This window comes from Camarhynchus parvulus, chromosome 9, assembly GCF_901933205.1.
Source record: "Camarhynchus parvulus chromosome 9, STF_HiC, whole genome shotgun sequence".
NCBI classification, from domain to species: domain Eukaryota; kingdom Metazoa; phylum Chordata; class Aves; order Passeriformes; family Thraupidae; genus Camarhynchus; species Camarhynchus parvulus.
In genome coordinates this window covers 620,853-638,193 of record NC_044579.1, presented here as the reverse complement: position 1 = coordinate 638,193, position 17,341 = coordinate 620,853, and the positions used below count along the sequence as shown (strand labels likewise).

Below are 17,341 nucleotides of genomic sequence, written 5' to 3'. Positions count from 1 at the left end.
CGATGCCATCACCAACAGGACTCAGTCACAGCAACAGCAAAAATCTGAGCGGGCCAGCCCCGTCTGCGCTGGGAACTGCCTGGTGCCGGGAGCTGTCAGCCACAGCTTCTCCTCACACCTTCGCTTTGATCCAGCTTTGGGCACGCAGAGCTGGGGATTCTGCTCTCAAGGAATCCAGCAGCTGAACAGAGAACAGGACAGGAAGAGGTGAGAACCTTTCTCACCGCTCCCTGGCACTGCAGCTTACACAAGAGCAAGGAAGCAGTGAGGGCAGGACAAGTGTTCAGAACTACACCAGGAGTTCAGGGACCAAATCCTCTTCCCACACAACTTCGGAAGCTCTTTTGCTCACAATACCAATTCTCTGCATATTCCAAGGAAGTATTTCCTCCTGTCAAGCCCCTTTGGGACTCCTACTCTCAAGAAAAACACACCAGCCATGAACTCAACAAGCTTTCTGCTACTTCCCCCTCTATCTTATTTCTATCCCCATTATCTACTCTACAGAGATTTTTTGTCCATCACAAACATCTCTCCCTCTGCAGTGGAAGGGACACTGATGTATATTCACAGTCTGAAAATGGGGGCGGTTCTCACCACATTAGGAATTCACAGCATCCAAAATTATTTAGTTCTATCATTCATTTGAAATAACATTTAGGTGAAGTGTCCCTGGTGTGTGAGAATCCCAGATATGGGCAGCAGATATAGAGCAGCATGATCAGAGCTGTCCTTCAGCATCACACACAGCATCCAAGAGTTGTACTGCTCCAGTAACAAGTGGGAGGGGGAGGAGAAACAGCAGCAGCACAAGTTTCTTATCAGAACAAATCCTCCTGCAACCAGAGAGAAATCAGAGCTTTGCATTCACACCAATTGGGTCGTGTGAGTGTATCCATGGTAACCCCCATCCTTCAGAAATTCCAGTGTGCATCTACACACTGCTTTTACATTCCACTAACACAGGAACAGAACTGAGAGCACTGGAGTGTCAGCTCTATTAATCTGCTTCGACTTCAGCTACAAAAGTGCATTAAGAGACAGAAAAGCTCCCCCACATCCACTCTTTAACCCAAATTCCTCCAGCATGCAGCTGGAATTTCTGGATTACTCTGTTTTTTGACAACAGTATTTACTGTCCTGCATAAGGATGATGAGCCTTGCAGGATTCTGACCAGTCTGAATGTGTTGTTGAGCACCATTTACTAATGTCTGATGAATACATAAACTTCTGATTATATACAAAAGGGTGAAAATTATTTCACTGTATTAATAGCATGTTGAAAAAATCTTAGCAAGAATATGGTACAGAGCAACTTCTCAAGAAATTTGACAGTTTAAGTAATCTTCCTAATCTGATTTAATCAAAGGCATCTTAAAAGAAAGGTTTTTAACATGTGAACCTGAAAAAGAAAATTACATTGGCATTTTGGATTTCTCTATGGCAAGTCAAACTGTCCTGCTAACTTAGCTTGTTATTCTTGGATTATTTGCATGATTTCTGTTAATAGCATATCATCACACAAAAATCAGAATGAAAATCAATGTCTGAAACACTAGCCTGTGGAAATGATGATGTTTAAATTACTCAATGAACGGGCCCGGGGTGTTGTTTCATTGGTAGAGAACAGTGTGATTTCATTACAATGTCATTACAACTTTCAGTAACGGCGAGAGGAGGAAAGGGAAGGATTTCTGCCCTGAAGGAGCTGACCCCTGTGCTGCCATCTGTCCCCCCACAGAGCTGCTCCTGCCCAGGGACCGGGGCTGCCCTGTGCAGCCCTCAGTGCCACATGCCTGCCCACACCACACTCTGCTCCTGCTCTTGGCTTCACCTCAGCAGATTTCTCTTTATTTGAAACAAGAAAGCAGATTAATTCATGTTTAAAGCCAACAAACAAACAAAAAAACAGCCTCCAAAATCAATGCGTGGTGGATAACGAATTGTTGTTCTTAAAGGAACTTGTTTTCCATCAGCTTTGCCTTTGTGCTGCTCTTTATAATTCAAATTCAGAGCAGTGCCAGAAAATGGCAGGCATGTCCTTGGAACAACACATGCAAGACAGGACTATTTTTATCAGTAAAACATTTCCAGTGATATCTTTGGCAAGACAAGAGCAGCAGTGTCCTGGAACCAGGTAAACCCAATGGAAACCTCCTCTCAGTTTCATTTTGGCACCTTTGAAATCTCATTTATGTTGCCTTTTCTGGTGAAAACAGATGGAGTTAATTGCTGCTTTTTTAGTTACTATGTGAGAAAAACACTAAATTACCTTCAGAATGAGACCTGCATGTATGCAGAGTGCTAGCACGAGCTCTCTGCAGAATACAAATGGAACTTGCCAAGCAACATTTGAATTTTTAGATTGTATTTAATTCAAATGCCTAAAATTTGGAAGAAGCTTTTCTCGGGAGGACTTTTGTTCAGAGAAGAAATTAGAATTTTGCTATTTACACAAATGCCAGTCATTTTCCAAAGCCATCCCTCTCTGCTCTAGAGTCCGACTGACACAGCAGTTGTCTAAAGCAGCTTGCTTTTCACCAGGCATCCTCCTGCAACACCTACAGAAACTCACAGAATGCAAGATGTGAAGTTTTTTGTATTTACATTGGAAAAAGGAAAAAATAAATAACAGCTTCTTCTGCATGGAAGAACAAAAAGGAAATCTTAGTAATCACAAAGAAACTGAAGCAGCTATAAAATTCTCCCTTGCCTCTTTGCACCTCTCCTCGGTAAGAATTTGCCCAAAAAGACACAAATGGGAATATTTTTGCTTCAATGAAGGGTTTATTTTTGCTTCACTAAAGGGTTTATTTATCTCACCTGCAAAGTCACAGCATCTGCATTCCTCATCAGAAAAGTACAGAGCTATTTTTCCTTTTCTTCACCTCTTTATTAAAACACTAAATATCACCATTGTGCCCTGAACATTGGGAGAAATCAATCTGATGTCCAGAAAGTCAAGGCTTAGTCATGGGAATGCTTTTGTCTTTCAATGTTGTATTAAAAGTAAGAATAATAGAGCAAGACAATCTGAGACAATATGAAAGGAAACAGAATAGGGGAAATCATAAGATTTGGAAATGTATTTTAATTACAGAGACTGCAGATAAGGTAAATGCAGGGCAGACTCACAAGATTCAGCAATGTCTGAATTCTGACAGGTATTCAGATGGCTCAGACTCGCTGTGCAGAAGGCAGTAAATATTTCATGGTGTTTATTTTGAGTGTTTTTACTTGGAGTCAGGTCCTCTGGGTTAGTAAAACCCATCCCTGTGTTACAAACCAAACCCCTGTGCTAACACACCTCGATGAGAGCCCAGAGTGACTCCATTCAATGACCAGTCCCATTGGCTTTAACGAGCTGTCAGAGCACAGGGCTGCTGCACATCCTACAGCTCCAGCCACCTCTCAAGTTTGTCCTTAAATATGTGGAACAATTCACCCACAATTCTCCAGCAGTTTCTTTACAGGTCAAGTCAGCAGATTTTTGCAGGTAATCTTTCTGACCAGTATCTTCTGCCAGGTCAGAAAGCCCTGGTGAAGAACCACACCTAATCATCCACTATGAGCATCCCAAAATAATAGTTCTAGAGAAGGACATGAAGAATCCAGGTAAAATCAAGATGGTACAGTGGTAACAGCCTCTCCCTGCCCCAGCTCCCCTCTAGAACTCACACACCTGAGACCTCCCTAGCACTGGCTCTAGGCTTAAGACCATTTGTTCTTCAAACCTCCTCCCCCATGAGCCATAACTTTATTTCCTTCTAAAACATGACATACTGGTACCCCATGTGGAATTACCTTATCCTAGGAATAAGGCAGCCCTGATATTTGGAGTCAAGAAGGATTTTCTCCCCCACCAAAGATGTGTCATGCTGTTTTGTTTTTCTGGGTGGAAAGCTGCATGGGGGCAGCAGGGTTTGTTCATAGCTTTAAAGCTATTTGTGATGACTCAGTGTAATATCTACTTTGGAACACTGAATATTCCCCAGTAAACACTTGACAAACCATTCACGTATAGAAATACATTTAAAAATCAAAGAAAAGGGAGCAAAATGAAAATGTTTCACATTCTGATTGAAATTATGAAAAGGTGACACAAGATGTTTCTGCCTCTACCCCGCAGATATCACATTTTAGTGTCCTTGGGGGCAACAAATTGGGCATTTGTACAGTTGTTTTCTTCTCTAGTGAAGCCTTTCTGGAATACTCTCAGACAGAGACACTTACTTTGCTCAGGAGGTAAAATTTTATTCATATTCTCCTGTAAACAATTTAACAGCAAATTACCAGTGCATTTCCTTCCCACCAAATCACCTTAGCAACCCCTGTGAAACAGCTCCAACTTTCAGAGGGAACTTGGAGTCTCATGGAGATCTGCAAAGCCTCCAAAGGAAAAACAACACCTCTGGTAAAAACAACAACAAAAGCTTTATGTTTTGCTACATGGAACCTTGTAATCCTTAAAAGACACAGATTGAGGTTTTGAGAAGGAAGTGGTTCAGTGCAAAGGTGCAAACATTCCCTTTCAGAGCGAAACCTTCTGCCCAGGACACAGTGCTGCCATTGGCTCCTGCCCAACACGGCTTTAGACTGAGCCAGGACAGGGGTGGCAACAATGAGCAAACATCACCAGCAGGAACTTCCCTGTCTTCACTCCTGCTGTGACTCTGGCCACACAGCTGGCAGAGAAGCAGCATTTTTTGCTTGAGGGAGACTGAATCTGAACTGGAGTCAAATGTTTTTAGAACTTCCCATGGATTGGGAATGCTACGAAAAGTCAGCAGGAAGAACATACATGTGCATGTGTGTTTCCTGGCTTCTCAGTGAGATGTATGCCTTTCCCAATTTCCTGTAAGTAAGAGATCCCAGATTCTCTTTTCTCCTTTTTTTTCCTCACTCCAGCTTCAGGAATTCTTGAATACTTTGCTAGACCTCAAGCCTGCCTGCAGCTGGTGGTTGCTGTTCAATAGCCACTGACTCCAGCCAGTGTGTAGCTGGGGTTAACTGGTATCCCTATCAGGCAGCTGAAATTCCAAAAATGTTATTTTACTGGCCTTTAAAGAACCCAAGTCCTGTGGCACTGTAAGCCACTTCCTTTCCTGACACCTTCAAGATCAACCCTGATTCTTTTTAACTGCAATTTTCCTCTGTTCCATACTATCCAGGAATCTCACAGATGAAACCCAAGAGGACCTGCTCCCTCTGAGACAGAACCCACACCTTCACACACCTCCCTTCCACCTCAGACAGCAAGGCTGCCTTGCCTTTTTACCAGCTTATGTAGAAACACTGTATTTCCCCCAGAATATTCCAGCCTGGAATACTCACACAGCTGGCTATTGGTCATGATTTGAACATGAGCCCTCATGTGCCATGCCTGGCACAAGCGTGAATGAGGGTCCATGGTGGGGGACACTGGTTCAGTCCCAAATCCCCAGCACACACTGGGCTGGCTGCTGCGCTGGGCCTCCCTGGCCAAAGCCCTGACACCTCATCTCTAATCACTGCTGTCCTTCCACCACAGCAGGACTCCTACCAACAGCACTTCTAACTCACACCAAAATAGATCATGCTTTTAACTCTGACAATCCTTTGGCAGCAAGGTAGCTGTACCACCAGAACACAACTCCAGGGTTGGCTTTTTGATCACAATTTTCTCAGCTCCTCCGGATAAAGAGTATGAAATCTGCAGGCCACGTCAAAAACGCTAAGGACAACTTTGTAATGAGACAATTCACTTCCAATGCTCTGAGAACCTTGAATATTTTTGAACTATGTGCAACTGGAGGTGAGGTAGTGTTTGATTTACCTCTCAAATGAAATTCAAGAAGGTGCATTTATAGGTAGCTAAAAAGAGCTGCAATAATTCCACGAGACCATGCTCTACCTGAACACATCCATTAGCTGTGAGGTTTCAAACAACATGCTTTGCAAAGATGAGGCATTACAGCCTAATAGATCCGTTTCAATTACAGATCTAACTCAGAGCCTCTTTCTGCCCAGTTCTGAGCAGCACTTTGAAGTCACAAGGATGAAAGGGTGCTCAGTGTCTGGCAGCCTGGGGGCTCTGGTACAAATGAGCCAAAGATCTGACTCCTCATTGACCAGGGCTGGCGCCTGCTGCAGGGATCCCCAGCTTTAAGGAAAAGCTCCCCTGCCCACTCCTGTCTCATGCTCAGGCACGTAATGCTGCTTAAAACAAATTCTGCACTTGGATAACAATAGATCAGACCAACGATGGGTAAAACAGGCTTAAGAATGGAATGAACTTAGAAAAAACTTTGAGAACATGGTAAATTTATAGAGCAAAAAACCTGTCCATAATTGCATTCCCAAGGGCACAAGACATCCAGTAGCATTCAGTACCAGCACCAGTTTCTACCAGCACAGGCAGGAGAATCAGGTTAACAATTCCCACAGCCATTTATAAAGGTGCCAGCCTAAACAATGGCTTTTTTAGTATCTCACCATCGATCTGAAATAACAGGTCAGCTTATCTCCCACAGTTCAGAAGCTTCAAAAAGAGGACAAAATTTAAGTCACTCAGATTCACCAATGCTCTGTAGGCATTAGTGGGATTTGCAAGTCTTTGGGTAGCAATGCACCTTGACTCCAGCACATATTTTCCTACCAAACCACAGTCACAAAACTGAAAATAATAATCATCATGGCCAGTTCAGACACACATGACCCCACATCCCTCTGCACAGATCCAGTACCCCCGGTTCACTCCAGCTGCTGAGCCGGGTATTGTTTGGTTTCTGAATAGTAATAGAGCCAGACGTCTCAGTGAATAAAAACTCATTTCTTGTGAGTCACAACTACCAAAGGGTTTTGTTTCCCTCCCCCCATGTTCTTTCCCCATAATTCTGGGACATACAAAGACATCATAATTGCCCTGGAAGCAGCAGAGGGAATACAGCAGGGAGGAAGCTCGTCTCTACATAATTCAACTCCTTTGCTTTTTGATCATGACCCAATGAACAAGTGTTGCCGCTGTTATCAGTGTGCAATTAAAACCTTCACAGAAAAGTATTCAGATTACATGTAGGCATTCATACTTAAGGGATAAAATCTTTGCCATGTACTTTAGAACCCCTGCATAAACATTCAGCAATTGTATTCCCTTCTAACAAGTGAGGTTTTGAGTGGGGGATAATTTTCTTCTAGGAACTAAATGGTACTAAATAGTACATTTTCTGTGTCCATGGTTATGTTTAAATAAATACTTTTTAAAAATTCATAAAGTGTTGTACTCTGAAGTAGAAGCAATAAACATATTGTATGATATTGGAAATACAATATGACTGCTGAGATAATTGTAATTAGTTAGCTTTTAAGTACTGAGAGGTGTCTTGTGTAATTACAACTGTTACTTTTTGGCATTTCAGACTGCATGGAATTTTTATTTACCTGAAGGAGAGTATCACCCCTCACCACTCATTTACCTTTTGAGACAGTTCGGTGGCTGTGGGAGCTGGCTTGCCTCGCTCTGAAGAGGACACAGACTGAAAATGAAGGTGCATGTTGAGAACGGGAGGGGCAGCCATGCTTGTGTAGGGCACACTGCACTGGGCTGTGGGAGCAGATCAGGCCCGTGGGAGCTCAGGGTGAGCGCGGTGCTGCGGCTCCCTCACGTGTCGGACACGCTCCCCTCACGCCGCTGCCGCCATCTTTGCTCCCCTCAGAGCCCGTGCTCCCGCCACGCGGCAAACCTCCAACAAAGTGGCAGAGAGCACCAATCGCTGCACAGGGCGGGAACACCGGGCCAATCGCCTCACAGAGCAGGAACACCGGGCCAATCGCCTCATAGAGCCGGAACACCGGGCCAATTGCCTCACAGAGCGGGAACACCAGGCCAATTGCCTCACAGAGCGCGAACACCAGGCCAATCACCTCACAGAGCGGGAACACCAGGCCAATCACCTCACAGAGCGGGAACACCAGGTCAATTGCTGCACAGGGCGGGAACACCGGGCCAATCGCAGCAGAGAGTGGGAACAATGGGCCAATCAGAACACAGTACACTGGGGTGTGAGCCCTCCCCTCTCAGCGCTGCGCTGAGGGGCAGATGCGCTGAGGGCTCAGCGTGGTGGGCTCCAGAGCGCTCATTTCTTGTGAGTTGTTGTCTGCCTGGCCAGTGCCCCACAGGCGCCTCTGACAGCAGCGTCACCAATACCCACCTGAATAATGGGCATGAATGCACCTCAGCTTGCCAGTGTACTATAATGTAAAATTCACAGAAATAATTGCATTTACATACATTGTCAGCTGAAAATCTATGTGCATTTATGTCTGGCTGTTAAAACATTCCCCCTCGAGGAAATGGCTGGCAAATGACAAAAGAGATAGTATTGTTTACACTGTTTACTCTGATAAACTTATACTGTTAAATAACTAACTCACATTAATTACACAGTGATACCTGTTCCTGAGCACAGGCACCTGCCAAGAGTTACAAACAGGTCTGGGTTAAATGAGGGGGAAGGCAGATTTTTATAGCCTGTGTGGGAATCTGCTTATAAATCACCTCATCTGTAGCAATGTGGATGGATGGAAAACAAGGGTGGACTCAGGCCTAGGCTGAAATTCAATCTTCCTTTCATGCAGAGGAAGGTTACAGAGGAATAAACTGCAGCATTTTATAGTGGTGGTGTATTAATGTATACTACTAATAAATAGAAACGTAGAGCCTGCACAATCTGGAAGTGATAACTGCTTTTCACACAACATACAATTTCCATTTTTTATTAGTCAGATCTTCTCACACTTTTCCTCATTAGTTCACCACAGGATCATTGATTTTATTGCTGCAAGCTTGTCTCAATTGTACTAAAGGAACCATTTTGGGTATGAGGGACCCTCACACTTCCTCCAGTCTGTTTCCTTAACCTCCTCGCCACAACCATGTTCCAGAATTTGCTTTCCTCCACCTGGTCTCATTCAGCACACCCTTAAGCAGGTACCTTGCACAAAGTGAAAGCCCTTCACATTCTGTTCTCTGTGCTTTTAGGTATTTGGGGAACAAAATAATTGTAAAATGAAAATGAGTAATTTTGATAATACTTTCTCAGCTTACTAGGAAGTAAAATTTATGACATCTATTTTGAAATGTATTTCTGTGAGGCTTCTGTGGTGTGCTCTGTGCAGTTGCAGGCTGCCCCACTCTTTTCTGTGCCTCCCACATTTCTTTACTTCCTTGAATTGACTTCTCTTTGTTTTACTTCTTACACAGATCCCCAAAGGATACTGATTTATATCTTAATCATCTTTTCTGTTTCCTTTGTTGAATGACTTGTTCTCCATTAAGCTGGGCCCCAAATCCCACTGCTTCTCCCCCAGTCCCCTCAGTCCCCTGCTTTATCCCTGCTCCTCTCCCACTCCTGGCTCACACCCGCTGTCCTTTTCCTGACCTGAGTTTGTAACCTCTCAGTCAGCCATGACTCCACTTTCTCCACGTCCTTTTTACCACCAGACATTAGTTAGTTCCCACCCTTATTTTTGAACATAATCTCTCAAAAATTCTTCCTCCTAGACTCGTTGCCAAAATGATTCGCACTATGTTAATTTTGTGGCTCATTCCCTGCACCTCCCTTCCGATGGGAACTTGGCCATACCATCTCTCCTCTTTCAGTGCACCCAGATGCAGCTGCAAAATTATTTTGGTTTTTTTCCCTTCTCTGTTGTGGCTTCTTGACTTCCTTCAAAGAATCAGCAAGATTCTGTTTGCTGGTTAGGCCTTACCTTCTGTTTCCTGCCTCACAAAGAACTGCTAAATAAAGTGGAAAAAAGGAGATTGAGCAACACATCCATGGATACACATGGGTAATCCCTGTCCTTAGCCAGTGTAGCTGCTCCTAGGCACGACGACAGCCATCCATCGTAGCAGCGTTCCAGCACAGGTGTGAGAGGGAAAGATCCGGGAGCAGCAAAACTCCACAATAAACCCTCCTAGTTTCATCAAGAAAACAGGAGAAAAACCTTCTTTTTCTCTCAAATATGTTACTGGTTTAATCCTTTTTATTATTTCCAGTTCATGTTCTGAAAAAAAAAATCAACATGTAAAATTGAAAACCATTGAAATTCAGTATTAGTCCTTAGAAATACTTCTCAGCCAAACTCTTTAGTTAATTTGACTTAATCCAAACCCAAATTTTTGGTTCCACAAACTGTTCACACAGTCTATCCAGAGTCAGATTCCCCAAGGATGTTTCATATGGTTGTTGCTGTGAATAGACTCACACTGAAAGGCGTGGGAGTCAGGCACAGGTGGGAGTGCAGTGCATTCTCATCTCGAGGTATTCACATCTCGTTTGGAATGGGAAACAGACTGAGGGAAGGGAGGTGCAGTGTTTGGGTCTCTGTGCCGCAGAGCTCTTTCTGTCAGCCAGACTGATGCACTCAGGAATGTGTGATCAGGGGAAGCGGCTCCAGATCCTGCTGAGGCACGTCCCAAGGAGCTGTCAGTGCTGGGCTCCCCTTCCCCTGCACTGCAGCACACGCTGCTGCCCTGCTGCCTTCCCGGGCTCACACCTGGCTCCAGGAGCTGCCCTGCTGCCTTCCTGAGCTCACACCTGGCTCCTGAGCTGTTCACAGCACACACTGCTGTCCCACTGCCTTCCTGGGCTCACACCTGGCTCCTGAGCTGTTCACAGCACACACTGCTGTCCCACTGCCTTCCTGGGCTCACACCTGGCTCCTGAGCTGTTCACAGCACACACTGCTGTCCCACTGCCTTCCTGGGCTCACACCTGGCTCCTGAGCTGTTCACAGCACACACTGCTGCCCTGCTGCCTTCCCGGGCTCACACCTGGCTCCTGAGCTGTTCACAGCACACACTGCTGCCCTGCTGCCTTCCTGGGCTCACACCTGGCTCCTGAGCTGTTCACAGCACACGCTGCTGTCCTGCTGCCTTCCTGAGCTCACACCTGGCTCCTGAGCTGTTCACAGCACACACTGCTGCCCTGCTGCCTTCCCGGGCTCACACCTGGCTCCTGAGCTGTTCACAGCACACGCTGCTGTCCTGCTGCCTTCCCGGGCTCACACCTGGCTCCTGAGCTGTTCACAGCACACGCTGCTGTCCTGCTGCCTTCTGAGCTCACACCTGGCTCCTGAGCTGTTCACAGCACACGCTGCTGTCCTGCTGCCTTCCCGGGCTCACACCTGGCTCCTGAGCTGTTCACAGCACACACTGCTGCCCTGCTGCCTTCCTGAGCTCACACCTGGCTCCTGAGCTGTTCACAGCACACACTGCTGTCCCACTGCCTTCCTGGGCTCACACCTGGCTCCTGAGCTGTTCACAGCACACGCTGCTGCCCTGCTGCCTTCCCGGGCTCACACCTGGCTCCTGAGCTGTTCAGTGAGCACACAGCCCCGGCCCCGAGGGCAGGGGATGCTGCACCCACTGGTCGCCCTCTCACCACCCAGCTCTGCCTCCCGTGATCAACCCCACAGAACTATGAACAAAGAGTGGAAAGGGAAGACTCGGCTGGAGCAATTGCTTGAGAGTTAGTGGGAGGTCAAACATGCACACCCACAGATGCAGGATGTGCACAGTTCCAATCTGGGACTGTCACCGAGCACTTGTAGTAGAATGAATCTGTCTGGAATAGGCTTTTATACACTGACATCATTGTTAGGAATTTTGTTCTTTATTTCAAATATATTTAACCTTCCAAAGGCTACCCTTGGGACTCTACCCCAGTCCAGATGTTATCTTCAGTCCATTCAGAGATGTTTAGAGTAGCTCTACCATTTGTCCAAATTCAGTCCAACACCTGATAGCCCTGTGTGTAACCCACAGGCCTTTCTTTATTCTGTCCTTGACTTACATACCATTTTAGTCTACACCCCGTTCTTCCTAACCAGCCCTGTTTTTTCTGCCCTGCCCATAGGTGTGAGCAGTATTTAGTGCTTTCCAGGTATTTCTGTGAGGCCCAGCAGTGATTGCAGCCGAGGCATTCTCTGTCAACTGTTTCACTCTTTCCTTTGGACAGCCCTGACACATCCCTACAGGCCACAGGACATTCCTGTTAAGTTGCCCATTTTAAAGCTCTGTGCAGTTCCCCTGTCATCTCTGGCAACACAAAATGTTTCCAGCAGCATTTGTTTGTTTTCTTGAAATAATTTGATTTGGAGTTGCTTCCCAATGCATTTTCCCTGCTTTGCATATTGCTTTGTCTGTGCCTATTAGGCTCTTCAGTTTCAAGAAATTTCTAAACTATTCTTAGTCCTAAATAATGTTAGACTCAATTTGAACCATGAGCCAGTATTTCATGGGGAATTACACATAAATCAACAGCACCTGTCTTCATAAAAGAAATTTAAGTCTTTGTGTTCATACTAATTACCTTTGTGTCTGAAGAAGAAAGCACAGCCATAAACCAAGGGCTGTTCAGCAAGGATTATTTCCAATAACATTAAAATTATTTACAACAGTATTTACAATAAACCTGATAGAATTTTCCTTTACATGTAAAGGAATGAACCTTCCAGAAACAACCACAATGTATGTAACTCCCTCTCTCACATGCACTTCATCATCATCAATCCCAGGATTGTTTCTGTTACAGACTTAAAGAGCCAGAATAAATCAGAATCTTTCTCAGCAGGATTTTAAGTCAACACCATTTAAATTAAATGGTACTACCAACAAAAAAAATCACCAAATCACCACACTTTTGTACTAGTTATGCTTTGAAATTCTCGTGATAGAAATAGACATTTTAGCTTGATAAAAATCAGCAACGGAAACTTTCTTTTTTTGGAATGTTTTTAAGAACCCATGAATTTTCAAAGTGTGACTACAGTTTTGAGGTTTCATGGGAAGTGTGAGATATTTTGGATAAATTTAATGCTGTTTCACCACTAGCAAAGACATTTTCTAATGAAAAAACCATGTTTGATTTCAAATGTGGGAAATGAGCTACTAGAAGTATTACAGCTTAATTTTTTAAAATTAGAAACATACAAAATTTCTATTAAAATGCTCTTTAACAAAAAATAGATTTTAATTTGAGAAGTGCTACAAGTATTTTTTATTTCATAAAAGGGATAATAATTTTCTTAAATTGTTATTTCTAATAGAAATAGCCCTCTGTCTATGTATTATTCTTTTATGTTGTTGCCCATCTGATCTGGGGTAGGAATTTCCATAAAGGAGCATATACTTTGTTATACAGTAAGCATGAATATTAGCAAATTTGTACATCCTTCTGCCTTGCATACCCATGTTTTATTCAGAAGTGCTGGGGTTTATTACATTTAAAGTGAAAGATTTTTCAGAAAAGCTTTGAGCAAAATAAACCAGTCTCACTGGGCTTTTTTTGGCATTCGCAGTGCATTTTGAAACAGCAGTATTGTCTAGAGACTTTCATAGCCTTTCAAACATTTTGGAAACAATTAAGCGCATCCTTCTCAGACTGAAGTGCTTCTTGCTGCACGCTGCCGTGGGACAGCCGAGGTGTCTGTTCTCAGCACGGTGGTTTGGCCATGAGCAGCGGTCAGTGCGTGGGTACGGCTCACACACCGGGGCTCCCAGGGCTGCCTGATCCCTGCTCCCCATCCCAGCCAGTTCCTTCTGCGCTCCCTGCGGTCTCTGGGTGTTTTCCAGGGAGCTGGAAGCAGCTGATCTGCAGCAGCACACTCTGGTCCCTCACTGGCACCGGAGGGAACCTTGCTGGGGAGCACAGAGAACATTAATTCCCTGCTGTCATTCCTTCAGAAAGGATGAACCTTCTCTGCCAGGCCCAACACTCCATTTACAGCCTTCAGGTTCCCTGGCCGGGTTCTTAACTCACAGTGCAGGGATGGGGGGGATCTCCTGTTCTCCAGGGTTCGCAGACCTTGGCTTGAGCTCCTTAACCTCTTGGCCTTGTGTCCAATGTCCCATTACAATAAACCACCGTGGAGAAGAATAGTATCAGAGATGAGGTAATGTTATTTACCATGGCCGGAAGGAAGGTTTTCCTGTTTGTGTCTGAAGTCCGCTGGAAACATCCCCACCGGGCTATGGAAAAGTGGTGCTGGGCATGCACTGCAGGGAGTTGCTGAGGGGCTGAGCCAGGCAGGAGCCCCGGAGTTAAAGGAAGGAAGAATCACCAATAAGACAAGAGTTTGTTGGATTTTTATATTTCTTCTGGCCTGTTTCCGAGTGCTGTTTAATGTATGAAATTCCCAGTTAACCATGACTGGAAATAAAAGACAGAAAGGATGCCTCTGAGGGACTCAGCTTTCCCCAGTTCTGCTCCCACTGACTTTGCCAAGGAGAATTTGGAAATCCAACAGCCAGTGTAAAGGCACCACACCTGGGAGTCCCCAGGATGCCACCCAAGCTGATCCAGGCACCTGCAGTTCTCAGGGAACATTTGTGGTGTGACTGTCAAAGGAAAAACTGAGATTTAAAAAAGTTTAAGGGAATGGGGTGGGAGGACAGGATGGCACACACACACACACCCTGCAGATACTCAAATTGCAATATGCAGACAACTCAGATTAAACCCCAAAACTGCATAGAGACCAAATCACATTTTTGCTGAAGTACGGTTGGACATGTACATCTTTGTTCTGGTTCAAGAGCTAATTACATCCTCCAGAGTGTCTAAATGCAGCCAAATGGGGTCTCTAATTACTGTGCAGCCATTGGCTTCCCAAACTCTCTTAGACAAAAATAAAACCCAATTCCTGTGACACTGGAACAAAGCCAATTCACCTGGGTTTCTACACTGATATAGAAATAAATAAAAATTAGAAATGTACATATTCTTCCTATCTCTGTGAGCAGCTGGCACCAGAGCACTTCAGGTGCCAGCTCCCAGGGCAGGGAGTGACATGGAACCAATTGATGTCACCCAAATGACAGCGTCTATCTGCCAGGTAAGCCTTTAGGGCTGGAAAAGCACTGTCAGCCTAATGAGCAGCTTCCTCCACCTGCAAAACAGCAGAGTTCCAGGCAGAGCATGTTATTGGTGAACTTCTGTGGTCTGAGCAGCAGTACAACATGACAAAAGAGATTCTTGAAAGAAAAAAGGTGTCAAGAGTACATTCAAATCATCACAGGAAGTTAAAGCATTTCTCACTATTTCCAAAGGCACTGGGGAATGATCCAGCTCACCCAATGCCCAACAAATATTTATCATGTTGGTGAAGATGAAGGTTTTTTCAGAAAATAAGCATCATAGAAATAAGTATTTACGCAAAAGGAACTGTGCTTCAACAAAAATTTGCTGTTATTGTTAGTGTTCCTTGGTTTTAGCCTTTCAAATAACAGAAGTGGAGCTCCAGTTCCCACCTTTCTCCTTGGTTCAGCTAATGGCATGTCATGCAGATCTTGTAGAATAATTGTGAACTATTTATTGTCTCTCTGAATCAACAAACTTCAGTCAAATTACCATCAAAGACCTGACAGACAGTCTTACACATAAGTACACCTTTCATAGGCACATCTCCAGCTTATGAAATGGACTGACAAATAAATCTCAGGGGAGAGTTCTTCAACCAAAATGAACCACAGATCTGATTTTAAGAGATTTGCAGTGACAGGTGGCATTCTTCCTATTCTAATGTTAGTTTGCATTTGTTTAAAATTTAAAAAACAATAGAAGAGGTGCTGCAAGTCAAGCAGTCTGACTTAAAAATGGAAATAGACAGAGTCCTTTCTTTTGTGGTTAGTCTGGAGCTTGCATTCCTGGAAAGAAGGACCAAGAGTTTGTAACTGAAGAGCACTGAATTTTATCACTGGTCCACTGGTGAGTTACCCTGCCCATGATGGAAAGGTGCACACACATAAAATATTAAATTCAATATTAATTCAAATATTACTGAGCTGGTAGAAAATAGAAATGTAATTGGAAGTTTGTTACAATTTCTAGGTTTAATGTGTAAAGACAAATCAAGCATCGTGACAGCCTGACCAAATTCTGAACAGGACTTTGTGGTCCAGCTTCCTCACAGTCTGCCTTGTGAAGAAGTTCATCAGCATCTGGTAATCTTTGTTTGTATCAGGCATCCTGCTCCCAACCTTATAACCAGAATGCCTGAGGTGACAAAAGCAGAGGGGCTATAAATGCCAGGTGGGCTTAAATACAAGAATTCTTCCTCCCATTCATGGCCAGTGAAAACCAGGAATGATGGAGGACGTTAAACTCCCAACTGTACCAACAGGCACATCATTTTTCCATTACTGCAGAAAATGTAGTGACCAAGGAGGTGCAGAGAGCTCCCAGGAACTGGGGCAGTCCCCGACAACAAAGAGTGCAGGCGGTGCTTGGCCTTTAATAAGGAGATTTTTCATTCTCTGGGGAGAGCTGTAGGTCTGTAACAGTGAGCATGAGGCATGAAGAGAGATTTGGGCAATGTCAAGTGTATCTTCTACCTGTTTCAGGGGCCTAGCACAGCATATAGGAATCAGTGTGTAAAACAGTAACCTTGAAGATTTTCACTGTTGAAACCAGGAGTGAGAAGGACCATGGCACAGATGTAACCCCCCCACCTGCAACTGCAGGTGATGATGAATCCCAGCCCAAGAGCCTACGGAACACCGAGGGAGTTCTTCCCACCCTGTCAGACCATGGGATGAAGTTTGCCATGGTTTGCATGCTCATGGGCACTTCTGAGAGCCAGGATCATCATTGGTGTGTTTCATTTTCTGTAACGGCCTTCCCAAGTGTTCCGTCAGGCTAAGGAAAACCCAAACCTGACACCCCAGCCAACACAAGGAGCAAGGGCTGTCTGAGCAATGCACGCTCTGCCCTTGCACTGGGAGAGAGCTCTTGCGTTAGTGCAGTGCTGAAAATAATTGCCCAGCCTTGGCTGGTGGGAATTTGATCATTTTCTGCTTGGAAAGACGAGCAAAAATGCTCCCTTCCCACATTCAATTAGGAGGACTGTTTGGTGTCAAAGCGCCAAGGGAATTTTAAAGGAGCAGTTATTGCTGCTTTATGCATAGTTCTGAATTTGCTGCTCTAATGGGCCCTTCTCTGTATCATCCGTGACTGTCACTCAGCTCGGTGAAAATGGCTCGGCCTGACAAATCCTGTTAAGCCTCAGAAATTAAATGAGATCTGAAAATGCCCGAGTCCACACCTGCCGCAGCACATGCTGCTTTGATCAGCACTGTTAGTCAAGCAGGCTTGGAGGAGAGCCAGCAAAGCCAGGGCTACCACCCAGCACCATCAGGAGCCACCCCAGCGCTGGGGATGCAGCGGCTCCACACTCCTTGGGGCCACTGCCCTGACAGAGAACAGACACAACCTAATGGAGCAGAGGCTGTTCCATTAATTTATTTTCCAGATGTGACTGCTGGGGAAGAGGGAAAGTTGCAGGATCTCTGTAGAA

The 17,341-nt window shown here is 44.8% G+C and overlaps 1 protein-coding gene across 1 annotated transcript in view; it reads right to left on the bottom strand.

The window, feature by feature from the left end:
• Positions 1-17,341, bottom strand: part of ARHGEF26 (Rho guanine nucleotide exchange factor 26) — a 125,731-nt gene that overhangs the window by 92,561 nt on the left and 15,829 nt on the right. Inside the window, exon 3 of the mRNA XM_030954627.1 lies at positions 7,789-7,962. Coding sequence (XP_030810487.1) covers positions 7,789-7,962 — 174 coding nt within the window. The remainder of the gene's footprint in view (positions 1-7,788; positions 7,963-17,341) is intronic.